Raw genomic sequence first — 20,591 nt, forward strand, 5'->3', positions numbered from 1 at the left:
AGGGCTGATATAAAGAGACAAGCAACCATTCACACCTACAGGCAGTTTAGAGTCGCCAGTCAACCAACCTGCATGTGTTTGGACTGTGGGAGGAAGTGCCCAGAGAAAACCCACGCAGGAGAAGGGAACATGTGAACTCCACAGTTTGCCTGGGGGACGGGGGGGGCAACATGGAAAAACAGGAGTCAGCACCCCTGATGAAACTTCGCTGCTGAAACCTCAGTGTTTTTGTGTGCAGCATCTTTCAAACAGAGACTCTCATGAGACAGAAAAAAGACCATATGAAAAAACATGATTAAATAGGATTCTCAAGTTGTGTTTTTGAGAATCTCTTTATTATCAGGTTCAAATAACCTGTTATAGGTTCATACTTCATCTGGGCTGCTTTTAACAGCTTCCAAAATCAGAATGTGGCCAAAGAAAGGGAAAAAAACAAACAAACAAAAAACAAACAGAAAAATCACTTTTCTTCCTGCTTCCTGTTTCCCTCTCATCGAACTAATGATGCGTTAACAACAAGTAAAAGAAATTTAAAAATCAAAAGGAAAATTTTTTGAAAAGTGAAAGAGAAGCAGAAACATGATGAAGTGAAACATCTCTGCCTCAGCTCCTTTGTTTCTGTCCCTCTGCGGATACTTTACATCATATGGCCAGAGGCTGCCTTTAGGCTGACACACACACACACACTATGCCTCTGTAAGGAACAGCAGTTTATTTCTCGGACATTTAAGCACAAACCTGTTTTATTTGAACAAAAGAGAAAAAAATTAATCATCACGTGAAACAGAGAAACTGAGCCAGAAGAAGAGAGAGACCTCCACCCCTCCCTCCCACCCCCCCTTTCTCTGCCCGCAGTGGGGTTATTTCAGGTCGGGGGTAGATGATGTTCTTATTCATGGCGATAATGGCCTGCAGTGGTAACCATGGCAACCAAGCAGGGAAACCCGCCAGGAGAGGAGTTCAGGGGCCGGGCTTGGATTGGGCAGGGGATTGTAGGTGGAGGGGGGGGTGGCTCCTAGCAACCAACTAACCAACCAACCCACTAATCAACTCATCAACCAACCAACTCATCAACCAACCAACTAATAATCACCAACCATCCAGCCACACACTGAGGAAATTGATGGAATATAAGCTAATGACCCGTGTCACTGTAGTGTGTGTGTGTGTGTGTGTGTGTGTGTGTGTGTGTGTCTCCAAGGCAAAGAGAGGGAGAGAGAGACGGGGCGGGGCTTATGTCCAAGCTCTGACCTCCTTCTTTTATCATAAACAGCGGGGTGTGTGTGTGTGGGTGTGTGGTACCTTCAGGACCTTTCTTCACAGTTAATAATGATCTCTCTGCTGCACACACACACACACACACTTATATACTTGTGAGGACTCTCACTGACACACTGCATTCCTTCATAAAGTCCAGTTCATGGTGACTAGTGACTTCACGTGATGCAGAGGTCATGAGTCGCTGTGGGTCTCTGCAGACCCCCCTGTGGACGTCCACATGCAGCTCAGATCTCAGGTTGGTGCATTACTCTGCACTGTGCGTTGTTCCACTTTCTGTGTCGCACTCTGTTCTCTTTTTCTTCTCGCTGTGAGGTCACCGTCTTGTTTTTCTAGTGTGTGTGTCTCCGACTGTAATATGTTCAGACGCATGTGCATGTCCATTGTCCACGTACAGGTCTGCAGCCATACGGACTAAACACAGCCTCACCCTGAACTGAACGTTAACCTCGAACCTTAAAGGGTTAACTGGTCCCTGTCGATCCAGTACCTCCACTTCAGTAGAGGGATGTAGGATCCAGCTGTGTCCTGATTTCCTTCACGTGTTCAAACAAACACGGATTGTGTCTCGACGAAAGATGAGAATGAAAATGGCGCAAAAGTGAAGTAATGAAATAAAATAAAAAATGAAACCTGTTCACAGAGACTTATGGAGGTGAATGAACACATGAAAGTGATGAAGTTGTGTAACAGTGGAAGTTTGAAGCAGAGTTCAGGAGGAACTAAGACCACATCCACACGACGCTGATGCATCTGGAAATGTTGTGTAACGTCTTCTGTATATAGAGATATGGAGTTGATCTGTGAGTGTGAACAGTTTCTGAGCTGTGGAACCAGCAGTCCAGATTCAGGACTTGATGACTCCACATGTGATACTGGTCCAGTCTTTTTAGGATCTGCCCCTGAGGGTCAAAGATACAGTGAACACTCAGCTAGAGTTATAGTCTTGTTTGAGGAGAGATGAAGGGAAAGTGATAAACTCTACTGACTGTATTCAGTGATTCCGAGCTGAACTAAGATCAGCTGAAGCTCCGATCTGACCTGAGACCTGTTAAACACAGTAAAACAAACATTTCTGTGATTCTCAGTTTCCACCCTGTTCTACTGCTGCGATGCATCGAGGCCTGAACCCGCTAATGACAGGGTGTTAGCTAACCTCCGTGTGTGTGTGTGTGTGTGTGTGTGTGTGTGTGTGTGTGTGTGTGTGTGTGTGTGTGTGTGTGTGGACACCCTGTAATAAGCTTGCTCCTCCCTGTTCCATTATCTATACATACAGAAACCTGACACACTCTGAGGCCGTGATGACGTCTGTCTCTGTAACTGAGTGAAGTTAATTCTCTGAGTTAACAAACACTCTGAGTTGTTTTCTGGTTAATTTGCCAAAGATAATGTCATTGAGGAAGATGCATCACCCTGTCAAACTTTGATGTTTGTTCTTTCTGCTGTTCAGAGACGGCGGCAGAGTGGCGGGTCGTCCTCTTCATAAACTCTCTGATCACCTCACATCAGTTTCACAGCAGCAGCTCAGCAGCTGTCAAACAGCTGTCATGAATAATTGATTAATTGATCAGCTGACCAACACAAAACTAATCGGCAACTATTTTTGATAATTGATTAACCCCTTAACAGACTCATTCAACCTTTTACACGGGCCTGGAAAAAATACACCCAAATTAAAAGTTCCTTTTCTTCTTCTTCTCCCCTGAGGGAAACTCTTTACATTTTACACCAGAATGAGCCGAAGAGAAAATTAACTTAAACTACTCTACTCTGACTGGAGGTCAGATGAGATACATGAACTCATCACTTTGGGCTAAGAGGCATTTTACACTGTTTTCTGGTATTTTATAAAATTATTCATCAATTATTCAGGAAAATGACCAGTGGATTTAATCGATAATGAAAATACTCACATCTGCAGCCCTGATCGTGTTTTAAGCTGATCACAAACATGGACCCAGAGTTTAATTTAGCCTAAATCGTCAGAGCTGTGTTTTGCCTGTGTTGTTGCTGTTATTTGATAGTTGCGTGGAGGATGACATGCAGCGAACTTTACAGCTACAACTTATTGAACTTGAACTAAAACCAGTTTTCTTTCTCAATCATTTCTTCTTCTATCGCAGCCGAAGCAGATCGGAGATGATTTCTGTGGTCTGGTTCTGAACCAGCCGCTCGGAGGCCTGAGGGTCATCGAGGGGAACCCGCTGTACGAGGACCGGACCGAGGGCATGGGCGCCGTGGCGGCCTACACCTACGGAGAACATACGGTGGTGTTCGTAGGGACCCGGAGTGGTCAGCTGAAGAAGGTAGGAAGAGAGGGTGGAGGGAGGGAAATGTCTGGTTGATTTGTTGACGCTGCAGTGTGAGCTGTTTGTCAGGAGGAAAGAGATTTGTGTTTTAAATAGTTCCTTCACAGAGAGGGAGAAGAAGGATGAAGCCGGGACGGGAATAAATGCTTGTGAGAGAGCTGCTGTTTCCTCTGCTGAGAGAAAATGGCTGCATGAATGTTTTAAAATCGCTTTTGGGTCTTTGACTGCTTTTTAGTGTTTCTATTTAAGGAGTTGGAGGAGAGAAGCTGCAGAGAAAATTGCCTTATTCATGTTTAAAATCACTGGAGTCTCTTGTAGTTCTGTGGTCTGTAATCTGAGTCTGACTCACCTTCACCTCTCAGCTCTGATTGTCTTGATTCCTTAATGTGGTTCAGTTTCCAGTTGTCCCCGATGAAACATCTCAGTGTGTCCTGCTTCTGTCACCCTGACCTGACGCCTCGAACACTTTAGCTTCATGCTGATTGATATGTTGTAAAATTGTCGCTAAATGTGGTGAATTTATGCAAGAATCTCCTCTGAGCAACTGTGGAGGAAGATCAGATCCTTGAAGTAAAAGTACCAATACAGCAAAGGAAAATACTCCATTACAAGTAAGAGTTCTGAATTTCAAGTTAATCCTACTTAAGTATCAGTACAAGTATTATCAGCCTCATGTAGCTAAAGAATCACAGTAAATATGCTCATCTGTGTCTCTGAGCACAAACAGAACAAATAAGGTGAAGAAACAACAGCTCTAGATAGTTTTAACTCATTTATCTGAGTTAGATTTTCCACCACCTCCTCTAAGTGATACTTACTTCCTGATTGAGAAATCTGGATCGGGCCTTGTGCCACCTGCTTGCTCCAGGTGGACAGGTGAAAGAGCAGAGAGTATAAAGATGGTTAGAGGAGGAAACACATCCACATCCTCAGCCACATGTTTGAGCCTCAGTCAGACCCAGACTCAGATGAGGAGTCTGTTGAGAGCAGAATCAGAGACTAGCAGACGTATCAGAAGAGTTAGCATAGCATCTTTTATTAGTTTATGTTGTGTGTTAGCTCGTAACTGGAAGTGGCTGACACAGCGTTAGCGGTTGTGCTAATGCAAACTTTGGCTCTCTGTACTGACAAGAGTTCAGGTTTATTTAGCCCCGCCCCTCGTCCCCACGAGTTGACAGGATTGGTTCCTAAGGTTTGTGACGTATGAAACCCTGGCTGTCTGAATCTGTTTTTATGGGACTGTCATTGGTTCACTGCAGTTCCAGGTGGAAATACTCAGTCATGGTGTTGATTGATTATTTCACTCATGATAAAATATCCTATGGACAATAATAAGGTTAAACAAGTGCACATTAAATATAGTTTTTAATTAATACCGTGGTAGAATTGACAGTTTTCGCTGCAGCAGCTCTCAGTGTACAACATTGTCTTATGTATCTCAGTGAGTTTGACAGATTTAAATCTCTGGGAGAGGAACATTTGGGAAAAGAGAGACCTGGTGTGGGATGTGTGCTCCAAAGATTCATGCTCCAGTCTTCAGCAATGACTCCACAATAATAGTAACCATAAGCAGTATAGATATCTGATAAATATTTCATTTCTTTTTACATATTTTCTGCTGCCTCTGAACCTGGTCCTCAGTCATTCCTCCATATGTGCTCAGCCTGCTCTCTGCTGCCTGCGGCTCTGTTGTTATTATTGTTATCTGGAGCTGAAAATAAGCTGAACGTTGTTTTGATTTCATAACACAGCAAACACAATCTGTTCATTTCCAGGGTTTTTATTCACAGACAGGACAGATAAACAGCAGAGAGGTGTAGAGACAGGATTAAAGAGGCGTGAGCGGGAACAGACAGACTCTCAAGCGTCACAGCAGGACAGAGAGACGCAGCCCGGGTCTCTGCAGAGATGTTCTCAGTCACGTCCGACGCTGCAAAGTCGTCCAGCCTCACTTCATCTCTCAGAAAGCTGCAGAGTTACTCAGACTGTCTGCCGCTGTTAGAAAAGATACCCCACTTAGCAGCACAAATGTCTGTTTTCTGTCTCCACCAGAGCAGTTCAGTCCCTTAAAGAGTCACTGGTTCCCTGCAGGACAGACTCGGTCCTCTCTGGAGGATTTAAGACTGAGTCTGAGCTGCAGAGAACTTCCCTCCACTGTCGGGATGAAACCACGGGACTCAAAGCAGATGAAAGGGTGGTGATGAGCTGTGAGGTGGAATTAATGAGGAACATTTTAGTCTGGACCTTGATGAGTTTAATCATGTTTGTAAACCGGATCACAGAATCACAGATCTGCTGTCTGTTCATCGTTTAATGTTTCGTGTAACACAAGAAAACAATCATCTGAATTTCCTGATCAGATTCCTGCTCTCCAGAGGAGGAACCTTGATCTTTCCTCTAGCTCCACCCTCAGGACAAACCTTTAATTTACCTCTGCTAGTGGTGAGACTGAGCTCGTGTGTCATTGACCATAATGCAGAACCACTAAAATCTTCTTAAGGTCCAGAACCACTAAACTCTTAAAGCTCACTAGAACCTCCTAAGGAACCACTGAACTCTTCTTAAGGTCCACTAGAACCTCATAAGGAACCGCTATCATCTTAAAGCTCATTAGAACCTCCAGAGGAGCCACTAACATCTCCTTAAGGCCCTGCAGAACCTCTGGAGGAACCACTGTGAACAGACTTTGTACCAAATTAAAGTTTAATTACATGTAATTTAAGTTGAAAGTCGTGTCCATCAGAAGAACCTTTTGCTGTCGAGCTGAAACATCGTACAGATCCAGTTTTAGAGCCACTCAGGGTTCATTTTTCAGAACCTTTAATTTATTTAAAATAGACATGTTCTGTTTTCTGTGAGTGGAACTGATCTGTTTCACATTGCGTTGCATCAGTAAGTGATCTGTGTTCTTTATATTTACTCTGGTACCTTTGAACTGAAGGAACCTGAACCTTCTGGTTCCACATACACCACCCTCCACACTTGAGACACATTAATCTACATCATCACCATCATTAAAATTAAAAGATGCATTAAAACCTCTCTTCCCTCCACATTTGACCGCACAATCATCTCCATTTTCCAGCTTGTGAACGATGAATTTTAATTGCCTGAAAACTAAAAATGGAGGCTGGGTGATGTGAATGAATCCTCTCTGCGCTCACCCTGCTCACCTCTCCTCCCACACAGCTGCCGCTTTAATATTCATTCACATGGGGAGATATTCCTCTGAAAGCTGACCTCGGAGTTCGACGGATGGAGAGGAGAACAGAGGGAGAGAGGGAGGACGAGGGAGGAACAGCCGGAGGCGGAGTCTGTGTAGTGAACAGATTGGTGGAAATCGCTGGTTTCGGTTTTAGATGTTGGGCCCTGTGTGACTCGGAGTTGGCGGAGAACACTTTCTATGTTTAGTGAAGCCTCCTCCTCCTCCTCCTCCTCCTCCTCCTCCTCCTCTGCCCTCTGAGCTGCTGCAGTCCAACTTACACTCTCCACCGCTTCAGCCGCCAACCAGACAATTAGAAATAGAGCAGGAATACAAACTGCTTGAGGCCCTGCACAGACCACTTCAGTCTGAGATCCTGTTCGAAACCGAGGTCTTGGAATCTACTCAGTCTGCATCACCTGGTCACCTCATTTACACAAACACGTCTGATTAGCCAGTTGTGACTCTGTGTAACTAGCATGAAGAAACTACAAATATGGCAGCACATAGTCTTCGTCAAGCTTTTGTCCATATCCATGAAACTCACCCAGACTCGTGTTTCGTTCTGCTGTGACTACAGACACATCTGAACTGACATCAGACACTCTCACGTTTGACCCTTGAACCTCTAGGGCTTATGGGAAATGGTGTTTTGTTAAAGCCTGGGGGGAATCAACAACAGATCCATTGTCTTATTAGAGAAGACATTTGTTGTCACTTTGCATCTTCAAACCTGTAGTGCAGCTGCCTCGTGTCTCTTTGTAGCCTCCTTTAGACCTGAAACGATTCCAGCACTAGAAAATAAACCAGATTGAAAAAATTCTGGTAGCTGATGAATCATTGGTGATTTTTCAAGCAAACATGTCGAACATTTCCTCTCAGCTGTGAGGGTTTGCTGCTGCTCTTTGTCTTAATAATAAACTGAAAAGCTTTGGTCTGGAATACAAGCTGTTACATGACATTCCCTTTGGATTTAGATGTTTTTCACTATTCTCTGACATGTTATTGATGTATTGGTTAATCTAGACAATAACAGATTTATGTGAATGGTAAAAATGGATCAATGGTGGTTTGTAGAGACTGAATCAACAGAGGATCTCAACCTTTTTGTCTTGTGACTTTTCACAGTGGAACATGTGTCTGTTTGTGAACTGGTATTTTAACTTTTTTTGGTACCGACTGAAATGTGTCTGTCATATGAAGCGTCAACACCAGTCACCAGCTTACAGTTAAAGTCCATATAGTATAAATGTAGATGTCCATGTCTTTTTTGATTATAAAGCAGGTCTAGAGTCTATATTAATACTGTGAAAATATCAAAGCTTCAGTCCACAGAGAAATGCACACAGCCTGTATTCAGAAACTGAGCCTTAAAACGAGTCATCAGGACTTCTGTAACTTTGTGATGTCACAACAAAGCAGTCCCCACCGTCATTTATTTTATTTTATTCACACGAAGTTCTAGTAATTCTTGTTCTAAGTTCTTGTTTAGTTATTACTTTTTATGTATGTTATTATGTATGTAGATTTGTAGCTAATTAGCTGTTTTTGTCTTTTAATATTTTGTATTCTTTACAAAATATAGACAGCTATCTGTATATTTTGGTCCTCAGGTCTCCAGCTGGTTAATCCACACGTGATGTTTGGAGACAGGGATCTACAATTTTTTCAGGATCAACAGAAACATCATTTCTTCTTTGTAGTTTGTTGAGCAGCCAGATCAACAGACACAGCATCACATAGGTTATTGAGTTGTTGTTGTTGTTGTTTTCATTTCTCTGCCTGTTCTTAACGACCGGTTTTACATCAGTACGTGTTCATTTCCCTCGTCTCTACAAAGCATTCCTGTGCTGTCTAACTGGGCCGCTCAGACTCTAATGAATTGAATTAAGGCAAGGAGGCCGAGTTGGTCATTTGGAGAGAGACTAGAACAGAGACACGCTGTCTATCGTCAGGACGGAGAAACCGCACAGACAGAACACAGAGGAGGAACACAGTGGAGGGTGAAATCATAAGAAAAAATAACATCATTTACAGTTTACCTTCCCTCTCAAGGAGCTGTCAAAGTGCCACTGAGCAAGGCGCGGTGCCTTTAAAGCCTCAGTTAAAGGAGAAGTGAGTCAGAGTAAATCAGGGCTGCAGCCTCCAGAAACCTTTATTGATATTTTACCGTAACTCTTAAACTAGGAATCTGAGCAGATTCCAGAGACAAACATGACCTTTCACTTATCATGGTTAACAAGCAGATAGACGAATGGATGGGGACACGTAACCTTCAGACTTAAATAAACAAACAAACAAACAAAAAAACATTCATGTATTTACGTCTTTAGGTCTCAGATTCAGTCTTCATGACGTGTTTTTGGTAACAGGCAATAAACCGAAGGAATCTCACGTGTTCCCAGTGCAGTTTACAATTACTGTGTTTCAGTACTGGAGCAGGAGACTGTCGGCTTTCTGCCATAATGTGATTTACTTAAACGTCGTGTAATGAGAAACCAGGTTTCCATGGTTTCCAGGGATGAGATGAGAGAAACCCGATTTCTCCTGGAGAAAAATGATTTCTTGGTCATGTAAACATGTCACTGTGTTTCTGTGTAGCTGTTAACACGTGAGCATGTGCAGAACAAAGAGAAGCTAACACTGTTGTAGCAGAATGTCAGCAGGAAATTTACGGGTCTGTAGAGGTGCATCGTTGTACTGAAACTAAAACATTTGTCGCCTCAGAGTCTGTTGGTTAGTGAGCTGTGGGCTGCAACTGGAGCTTTGTTTTTAAGCCTGTATTTATTGACATATAGTCCATTTATCCCCGTGAAAAATATGCTGAGTTACCCACGATCAGCTCCTGTTTGCAATGCATCATGGATGTACAGACACCTGTCACTGGATCAATGTGATACTGAAGAACAGTTAAAAACATGAGGATTTCTTTATACGTGGATTTATGCATCCCATGTCTGTGTGTGCAGATCTGACTGAGTTATGACTTGGAGAAGGAGTTTGAGTTTTTGCTGCAGATCACAGCACTTGGGCGCTATGCATTAGTTTGAATGCGAGGCTGCATCTGTGTAACTCAGATAAAAGTGAAGGTAAATTAGGAACCTTTAAGTCGTGGTTGAAGACACCAGCTGATTGGATTTGGAAAAAACGGAGAGAATCTGAACCCAGTAGCAGGATCTTTGTAGAGTTTTGGACTGGTTTTAAGGTGGTATTATTTGCTTCAGTGTTTTTCCACTGGGTCCAGCAGCAGGTTGAGAGTGCTGCTGGGACTCGGGCCCAGTCGGCCTCTTCTAACAACATAATGACATCAGCTCTAACTGTGGACACACTGAGACGGCAGCCTGATGTCTCTCTGGAAGCTTCACAGTCAAACCTGCCTGAATCACATGAGTCTGGTTTTAAATACCAGCTCTCGCTCCAAAATGCTACAGCCTCACTCTGAGGTTTCCTCTGGTTTCTGTTCATCCCTGTGAGAATCAACCTGCAGACACATCGTCCATCGGAGTCAGTGAGTAGTCAGTTTATTCCTCTGTGGTTCAGTCTGAGGGTCTAAACTGTTGTGACGGTCACGCTGATGTATTTAAGATGCGACCTGCTGTACATCGTCATGTGAGAGCTGCAGTTGCCGTGTTTGCTCTATGAAGAGAGTTTAAGTTTGTGAACCAGCTGAACTCTGACCTCTGCTCTCAGGATTCATGTGAGCTTTTTACAGAGAGAAACAGAGGAGGAGGGATGGAGGGATGAAAGAGGGAAAACCATGTCAGACTTGGATGTTGACTTTAGATTTCCTGAGTGAAACGTGTGACAAGAAAACTGAGGAGAAAAGAAAAAAAATCTTCATGAAAAGACGAGAGGCAGAAAAAAAGACAGAGGGATGGAAATGATTCTTCTTTCACATGTTGATTTAAACTGAACTAAAATAAAAATAAATAAAGAGCTCAACTAAAACATTTCTTCAGACCTCAAACTAAACTTGAATCACATCAAACGTCACTAAAATGACCAAGATAAATAGTTTTCTCAGAATGTAACCAGTTTTTACAACTTTAATAGCAAAATTTTCAAAATAAAACAAACTTATCCTCATAAAATTCTGACACTTTTACAAATATTTAAAGTTGAATTCTAACTGGATTTTCATAATATTTCATGTTTTTGTCAAATATTTCCAAGATATTCTTTCATAGAATCACAACAGCTCTTTTGAAATACTGAATTTATTGTTCTTGTAAAATTTTATCTCAAAAATTTTATTTTCTTGAAATTCTGACTTGATTATCAAAATATTGCAACCCTTTCTTAAATTACACTAATTATATTTTCATTGAAATAAAGTAATTCTAAATATATAGTATGTGTAGCATATAATATACTGTATATAAAAAGTTATAAATTAAATAATTGATAGCAATTAATCTAATAATAATATCATAACATAATGACTTAACTGTGATGTTAGTAGTTTAGTCTCGTAATTAATTTAAATTAAAACTTCAATAATATTTAATATTTTCCTTTTATATTATGTTGTATTTATGTTTTATTTTGACCCCTGATCTAATTCTGTCTTAACAACTAAAATGAAATGAAAACCAGAACTGAAATAATTCAACTGAAACTAAAATGACCCACACAGAGGTTTAAACGTAACAACACAGTGTCAGTTTCAGTGTTTCAAGAACATCATGATTATCAAGCAGAATTAAAACAAAGTAAATATGCATTTCATTTGTGGGAAAAAAAGATGTGTAGATATTCAGAAAATGCTAAAAAAAAAAAAAAAAGAAGAAGAAAAAGACAACAAACTCTGGGACCCAGCAGAGAGAGTGAAGAAGAAGGATGGAGGGAAACAGTCTGACAGACGGAGATAAAGTCAACAGAGAGTTTGAGTTACGACTTGTTATTTTTCCTCTTGTCAGAACTCACAGCGAGCGGCTGAGTCTCCATGTAAAATGAATCAGGAGGACGGACGCTGACGCTCTCTGTGGGGGGTCTGAACGCATCAACAGCACAAACTAAGAATTATGGGATTTTCCTGCTCGCCCAGGACAAGAGAGAGAGAGAGAGCGAGGCCATGATACTGTCAGAGCCGCAGGTTAAATTCCCCATTTCCAGATTTCCCAGATTTTCATCTCAAAGGAAAAGTCCTCTGCTTGTCTTAATTAGCGCTCCGATCTTTTATTGAATTAAAAGAACTAACACCATTGTAATACAACACAATAATACAGTCTCATCAGAGGTTCAATAATTAACCTTCTGGATTATCAACTTTAGCTGTGTCACATTTAGAGGTTCAGTTCTCCATGAAATCCTCAGAAACTATTTGCCCTTGAGCAAGGCAGCTGACGCCCAGCTGGAGGATTAGGCTGTGGTCGGACTGGTCACGTCCCAGTTTAACTCTGTGTTTGAACATTTCAACAGTTCGTCTTTTAGGGAGTTTTTGATCTCGATTTAGCTCCATCTGAACACAGTGAGGTTTCCTCTGTGTGTGGTCGCACAAACCAAACGCCCCTATGAGGCTTTTTACCAGAGCTGCTTCAGGTTTCAGGTCCACTTCCTGTTTAGTCCACACTCTGCCTCAGACCACCACAGTTACGACTGGTTTTAGTGGAATGAGCAGTTTCTACATACTAGACCTATACTCTGATCAGGGAAAATCAATATGTGGCTGATCTAGTAGTAATGAATCGACTTTGTATAGTTAATACGACAAAACATAGAAATACTATGTAAACCTCCGTCTTGTTAATAGACTAACTTTACTGAAACTGGGCAGTCCACATGTAGCTGTGGTAGAACCCAGGACAAATAAAGTCTATAAGCTTGTTAAGTGTACTGTAAACTTGTACTTTAAAAGGTCCATATTTTCCTCTTCTGCTGTGTTTTATTTGAAGTGTTGATCCATAAGAAGATATATTTGTGGTTTTAAGAATCAAAAACCACCTTGATGTAGTTTTACTTCTCCTCGCTCCGGCTTCTCTCTGGAGCTCTAGTAACAACAGGTCGGTGAGTGACTGTTTTCTGAGTGATCCAGTAATAATATAGCAGATTTCAGGTAAACACTCAGAGAAACCAAACCCCTGCGAGGTTGGATGGTGGGGGCATGGCTGAGAGCAGTGACTTCTTTGTTGTGACATCACAAAGTTACAGAAGTCCCAATGGCTCGTTTTAAGGCTCAGTTTCTGAATACAGGCTGTGTGTATTTTTCTGTGGACTGAGCACTTTGATACTTTCACAGTATTAATATAGAGTCTAGTCCTGCTTTATAATCAAAGAACACATGGATATCTACATTTATACAATATGGACCTTTAAATGCGCAGTAACAACTGCAGCAGACTCCGGTGACATCAGTGACTCTCATCTTGGACTGTAGCAGCTGAACATTTAGGGAACAGACCTCAGTAAAAATAACCCACCTGAATCTAAAACAGTGAATCGTCTGTAAGTTTCTGTTCTCTGTTCTCTGCGTCTGTTGATGCTGTCAGCGGTCACCAGGGTACAGTTGTGTTCTCAGGTTTTCTTCAGTTTGACCTCTGGAGGTAAATAAACCGCAGGAGTTTCACTCTGGTTCAAACGCCAGAAAAAACGAAAGTGCATCTGGAAAAATACGACAAACAAGAGACACTGTTTTCTCATTTAGGAGCTGAGTGATGATTTGAAGTATTCAGAAGGACGAGCCGGGACATAGACGGGGTTTTAGAAGAACCCAGGTCCTCCCAACATAGTGGTCCTACTGATCTGGTTCGAGTCGGTGCAGCAGGAGAAGTAGTTACAGTTGGAGTAGTTGTACTGATACTACTACTAACAGTATCTGCAGTAGTATCAGTAGTACAAGTAGAGGCAGCAGAAACAGTTGTACCTGTTGTAGTAGTGGTTGGAGTAGTAGCAATCACCATGGCAACAGTAGTAATGTATTTCCCATCTATCAGTGTTGTTTTTTTGTATCAGCTGATCTAACAGCTGATTGGCTCAGAGAGGGTGATGTCATCAGCAAGTTAGGAGAGAGCAAGGCGACAGGAAGCTGGAGGGGGGCGTCCCAGGAGAATGGGTGTGTGTGTGTGCGTGCGTGCGTGCGTGCGTGCGTGTGTGTGTGCGTGTGTGTCTCAGCAGCTCTATGTTCTGCTGCCAAAACAAACAGGCCGGAGGGGAGAGAGGAGACACGCTGCACTGACCGCACCTCCCAGCCCGCACACACACACACACACACACACACACACACACACACACACACACACACACACACACACACACACACTGGACTTAGACTTTGTGGGGATTTGTTGAGGTTATGGTTTTGGGTGACTGAGACCTGCTTCAGGATCTGTGTCAGACCTGGTCCGAAGTCTGATCTGGTCTGATAGGATCCTGTTGTGTTGCTTCAGGTCTCAGGTGTCTGTGCTCAGCTCCGTTTCTGTGCTGCATCATGGAGGATCCGTTCTGAACCAGCTCCTCAGACTCTCTGACATTTCACAGACTTTTACTGTCAAAACAAGTTTTTGTCTCTGTTACGTATTTCGTATACGTTTTTCCACTCAGCTGCTTCGGATCAGGTCCAACACTTTGGCCCAGTCGAGACCTCTGGTCTACATGTCGCTGCTGGTGTAGTCATGCAGGTTTGGTGAACTGGAATCTCTGTAGGGAATGTAATGTGTTAGTCATTACTGTCCAGCACGTCCTGACAGGAGAAGTGATCTTCAGTGAAGTGAAGGTGAAGCTGTTTGTTGTGGTGCCTCTCCGGCCTTTAATGCTCAGAGTAAAGAAAACCAAACCGCTGGATGATAAAGGTTTGGATTCAACACTAGTTCTTGATCAGTCATGGTGAAGTAAGTGTAATATTTGTCCAGAGGTTGGTTTCAGAAGTGTTTGGTAAAATCTTGAAAAGCTTTGTTCACGATCAGAATTGATTTCTAATATGTGGATATTTTTCTGATGTTTATCTGAAACATTTTAATATGAGACATCAGCGGTCTGAGCTGATTTAATCACTTCCCACTCACACTGCCAATTATTATCTTCATATAAACTTTAGAATACATTTTAACACAGAGAAAGAACAGTGAGTTCAGTATCATTCTATCGAATATGAATCCTTTCAAATTCACTTGATGAATCTTTTGAGGTTTGTTTGGTGTGGAATTGAAACGTCCACTGGTTAAAAAATGTCACGTTTTTATTTCACTCGGTATCAAACGTTAACCACAGACAGTCTGCTGTTCTGAAGGGTTGTATGTCTTTCACCTGTGTTGCTCATAACTGTGTCCTCATTCAGTTTTCCCTTCACTCAGAGGGAAAAGTAAAAACAAAATAATATTAACTCTGTCATTCAGTGAGTATCAGTTAAAGATCTCTGATGTTTTGCAGCAGGAGGCTCTGAACGTTACCTGAAGGTGAACCTGTTCAGGTCACAGAATCTGCTCTAACACCAGTGTTAAACCGAGGACTCGTCCTCCTGAAGTTATCATACGTCACAAGTTCTCGACGAGATACATGTTTAATCACGGTTAACACCTTTGTCACAAGTACCTTCCTGCAAATATTTCATTTTGCAGTTGGTTCGTTGACTCGCAGGAGCTATTTGTTTAACATGCTAACTTAGCCATACAAGAGGGTTTCTTTCCATCTCTGGAGACAGCTGTGAGTAAAGGAATGAAGTTTGATGCTAACGTTAGCTATATGTAGCAATAGCAAAACGGACAAATAGCTCCTTTAATGTGGTCCAGTGTGCTCAGTCAGTCTTGTGTTTGTATACGTCACCAGTGTTTTTTTCCTTTGTCGATGTCAGTAGTGTCAGAAAGAAATTATGAGAAGACAGAAATGAAAGATCTGATCAGAGATTCGTTGAATGCAGAGCTTAATTAATCAGCGTATTTTAACATATTAATTATAGAAGCGGCTAACAGAACCCTTCCTTACATTGGAAGCATCCTTTTAATGGCAGGAAGGATAATTACAGCAAGAAAAACCTGTTTCCTGTCTATAGTTTGAAGACTTTAGTTGGAATAGGAACTCTCTGTATTATATCTAAACCTCATGCTGTATTAGCTGCAGGCAGATGACGTTCAGGCCTACTGGTAAAATTTGCTGCTAGTTTCCTCCAGCTGGTGTTTGGCTGATGTCTCTGTGTCACACAGTAAAAATGATAAAATATTGTTTTCTTTTTAATCTTCTTCTTCTTCTCTCTGCAGATTTCCCTCAAACTGACAGACTGAAAGCTTTTTCTTTCTTAGAAAGAACACTTCCTCCTCCTCCTCCTCCTCCTCCTCCTCTTCCTCTTTTTCCATTAGCACAAAGTGAATTAGCGGAGATGAGTCAGCCAATCAGCTGTGGCATTCAGAGGGAACAGAGCCATTATTGGCTAATGAGACGACGGGGAATTAAAGCTTTTATTCTAATAACAGTAATGTCTGTTTGTAACCGAGCCGCCTGCACCTGCTTCACTCTTCTTCCAAACATCATTTTCATTCTCTGCTTTTTCTTTTTTTCCGGCAGCGACGGGGGAATGGATTCTCACAGCCAGAGAGGGAAATTAATCTGTTGATTTAGATTCATATAGATGATTATTATTAGGAGAAGCCTGCACCTGTTTCTCTCTTTTACTGCAGAGCTGAAATCTGGAGCCGAACCAAACCTCAGTCAGTTTCATAGGGAGCGAAGCAGTATTTAATTTTACTGTCAGAGAGCTGCTCTTCCCAATGAGGACCTGATTTCTGATTAACTTCTGTTTTTACATCATTGTGAGACGGCTGCACCTGTGTGTCTCACCTGTGGAGAGAACATTTAACTCTTCTTTCTTTTCACCTACACCTGCAAAAACTTGCTCTTATTAAGATTTGTGAAAGATTGTGTTTGTTCAGATGCTCCAAAAATTGATGTGAGGTTCATGGTTCAGATTATTCATCCATAAAAACACCAAACTCTGAAAACACACCACAGAAACCCATTAACAGGGTCATATTAGATTAACATCAGTGCTGATATTTGATTGATGTCCATCAGTCCAACACTAGCTTGAGCACATAGATAGATGGAAGCACCTGACACAGTGTAGATTTGTGAACTGAGTAGGATACTCGTCCGTGGCTCATGAAGCTCGTTGGTTTGAACTCGTGTTAATAACTGAAGGAGACTCAGATCTTCTCTCAGGTGACTGTAGTGTCTGAACAGGAGGCCGACGATGTTCAGAGAGACTTCAGAAGGAAAATCAAACTGACACTTTCCCCAGTGGAAATTACACTGCTGTGCAGGGCTGCTGGTTTATGAAGAGGCTGGTAGTAAACAAACCCGGCACTCTGTGATGTAAACCTACACTTTACCTCTGCAGTGCGCTCGGTTGATCTTGTGTAGACGACCTAAGTCTGTGTTGTTGCGGGTTTGATTCCCTCTGTGTCCTCTCCACCTGCTCAGTCTCTCTGTGTTAACGTGGAAATGAAGCCATCAGACCTGAGTGACCGGGATGACTGAGCGTCTGGATGTTCAATTTCCTGTTTCTCCTTTTCTAAAGAACATTTTTCTGCTGAGTGCTCCCAGGTCCAGTTCACCGTAACCTGAAAAGCACATGACGTTGCTGTTTTTATCAGAGTAGCTGCGTATTTTTATAAAGAGAGATGTCTGTCCTGACTCTGAAGAATATTTATACCTGGTTGAAGAACAACATTTCTCATCTACACATACTGTATGTACGGACCGATAATGCAGCATTTTGTGATCAACAACCTTGTCTGGTTTAATACCTTATTTTGTGATAGTGCATTTTAGAGCAGATTTCTGAAAGAGTTTTTACTTTCAAAAGTATCTCACCATCTTCCTCTGTGGATATTTACTTATTTGTAATGGAGATAGATCTGTTGACAAGACTATGTCAAAACCTAGTACGTATATGTCTCACGTGTCAAATGTTCCTGTCCGTCCAAAAAGTCACTACATTTGTGTTTTTTAAATAAAGTTGCTAAAGGCGTCTGAAAAGTTGGTAAATCTAGTGACAAAGGTGTTAAGTTATCACTGCTTGTTCGTGTCAAATCATTTTGAAAGAGCAACAGCCAATGGGGACACTCCAAGACTCAGCCAGCCGACCAATAGTCTAACATCATCTCTCAGTCAGTCAGTGATATCTGGCCCTGCTGTTGTGGTCCAGACAAAAAGAAGATTTTACATGAATTTGAATTTGGTCATCTAATTGCATTTTAAAAGTCGCAGACCTCAGATGTCAGAGTGAGTTTTCTCTGCTCTCAGCTGCTTTACAGGTTTAATTCTGATATATTTCAACCTGCGTATTTCTTATAAATGTGGTTTCTGTGACTCTACGGGAGCATTTAAAAATGATACATTTAAAAACCATGTTTGTTTGGAAAGCTGCAGGAGGCTCATGCAGCTGGGCCTCATTAAAGAACATTTTCATATTCTTGTCCTAAATTTAGCTTTTTTCTGTTTGTGCAAACACTAAACTCTTAACTGCACAAACCGGTTGTTTTAGACCTGCATGTTCGTGAGATTTGATCATTGGCATAATCAACACCCCTTAAAATCTCCATATAAAGCTTCCTGTTCTGCTACGATTGTGACAGTGTAACATCACCAGCCTCCAGCAGGTGATGTTACACTGTCAGGTAATAGAACAGAGGAGGGTCCAGGACAGAGACCTGTTTGTACCTGAGAGAAAACTGCTAAATGCCTCAAATTCTCTTACATCCACTTAAGAACGAATCTGTTCATAAAGCTCGTTCGCGCACAAGGTCCAGTGTTTTACACGAGTCTTTGTTTCCCCAGATCTCTGTGACGGAGGTGGAGAGCGAAGTTAACTCGACCTGTAGAGTCACAATTGTGTCATTTATGGGAAATATGCCAGGTTTAAATAAACGAGAGTAATCCTTTAACACATGATGATAACGGATCGTAAAGGTGACGACATGTTGAATCATGAATTATAAATTATTAGTTTTAGTCTCCGATTTTCACAGAGATGAATTCAACCGATGGCTGCCTGCAAGGAGATCAATCTAAAATCTGATTGGCTTATTTAGTAAACACTCAGCAGTGATGCGGATGTTCCCTCAGGTGGTATTTGGCCTTGTTGGATTTTCTTTTCTTCTTTTCTCGATCTTTGTTAGAAATTGAACGGAACTGTGGTTAATTATCACTGCGGGCTCCCGGCCAATCACATCATTCTCTAAACGGAGCGAGGCTATTGATTGGCTAAATGTTGTGAGAAGGAATTAAAGTGTGAATTCGCCAATGTTAACTGGTTACACACACACGCACACACAAACACACACACAAATTAGCCAATAGGCAGTGATATTTTATGGTTGGATATTAACTGAGGTTGATTGGTGTGTGATTGGAGGAGGAAGCTTCACACCTGGGCTCACATATACACACACACACACAGGCCTATATATACGTCAATGCAGAAACTCATGCACACACACACACACACACACACACACACACACACACACACACACACACACACACACACACACACACACACACACACACACACACACACACACACATTTCGAGTCCTAAGCTCACACACTTGCCTCCCTTTTCGTACTGCGTTAAGGACCAGCTGGTGTTTTTGTTTTGATTGGCTGTAAATTAGATTAGAGACGATTGGCGGTTGCCGCGGCAACAGAGAAATCAACTCCGTCTCCCCCCTCCTCCTCATTCTCCTCCCATCTCCACCCTCCCTGATTTGGAGATTTGGTAGCGGCAGAAAGCCAATCAGATACCTGAGAGGTCATCACCTACAAAAAAAGAAATCATCCAGGATGGCTCAGTGACATGGCAGTGACATCACAGCCATGTCACTGTCAGGTCAACTTTGTTTTATTTATATCAGCTCACACATTTGTCTCAGAGGACTTAACAACCAGGCTCAACTCTGTGAGGCAGTTTGCCACTGAGCACGTGCAGCAGGAGCCCCTGTCCACTGCCTCTTTCCTCCTGCAAATAAACAACAGCAAGCAAAATAAACACACACATAGTTCTGTTAAGGAGAGGACAGTTTACGTTCAGGCCTTCCCGAGTTTATTTACTCTCTGCCTCTACTCTCCCTTCTCATGTGTGTTGTTTGTGCTGTCATCCCGCCTCAAAATGCTTATAAAAGTCAAATGTAGTTTTGACAACCCTGTCTACTCATACTTTTACTCTGAGTGTCTTTGTCCCGGTCCAGACTAGGCCTGTCCTAGACCACCTGAAAGGTCTGCAGGGTTCACTAAGTAGCAGCAGATTAGAAATGTGTTTGGCCTTAAATTATTCATTTCTCTGAATCTACAGTAGTATTTTAAAAACAGGTATCTGACAGACAGGGAGCCCGTGCAGAGATCGGGGAACTGGACAGCTCTTTGTGAAGACACTGTTAATGTAATGGAGCCTACTAAAGATAAAAGCATGCTGACAAAAGTATGAAGTATGCTGAATTAGCTGTGATCAGCTCCTGTTTGCAGTGTACTCACTGAATTACTGTGATACTGAAGAAAACTTAACGACATGAAGATACTCAGTCAGGTTCTGCAGTGATAAGGATCGTCTCTTTAGTGCAGGTTTATTATATTATTATAAATCTAAAAATGTGTATCATTTTTGTTTGTTCAGATATGACTCAGTCATATTATCTGCGTGCACCTGTCCCTTCACCACACAGCATCTCTGCCTCATGAAGATGCACCTCAGATTATCACTGTCTCTGATTTATCTTTAATACTGGGTTGTAATGACAGAAATCCTGTGTCACTGTTTGTGACAGAAGGTCCCAATCTGATAACAATTGACTAGTGATCCCCCAACCCCACGACCCT

At 42.0% G+C, this 20,591-nt stretch overlaps 1 protein-coding gene across 1 annotated transcript in view; it reads left to right on the forward strand.

Annotated features, from left to right (window-relative positions):
* The window catches only part of plxna3 (plexin A3), a 119,305-nt gene that overhangs the window by 30,996 nt on the left and 67,718 nt on the right, over positions 1-20,591 (forward strand). Inside the window, exon 6 of the mRNA XM_023431165.2 lies at positions 3,402-3,584. Within this exon, the coding sequence (XP_023286933.2) occupies positions 3,402-3,584 (183 nt within the window). The remainder of the gene's footprint in view (positions 1-3,401; positions 3,585-20,591) is intronic.

Source organism: Seriola lalandi, unplaced genomic scaffold (genome assembly GCF_002814215.2).
Source record: "Seriola lalandi dorsalis isolate HSWRI2012SDOR001 ecotype SW California unplaced genomic scaffold, Sedor1 jcf7180002054917, whole genome shotgun sequence".
NCBI lineage: Eukaryota > Metazoa > Chordata > Actinopteri > Carangiformes > Carangidae > Seriola > Seriola lalandi.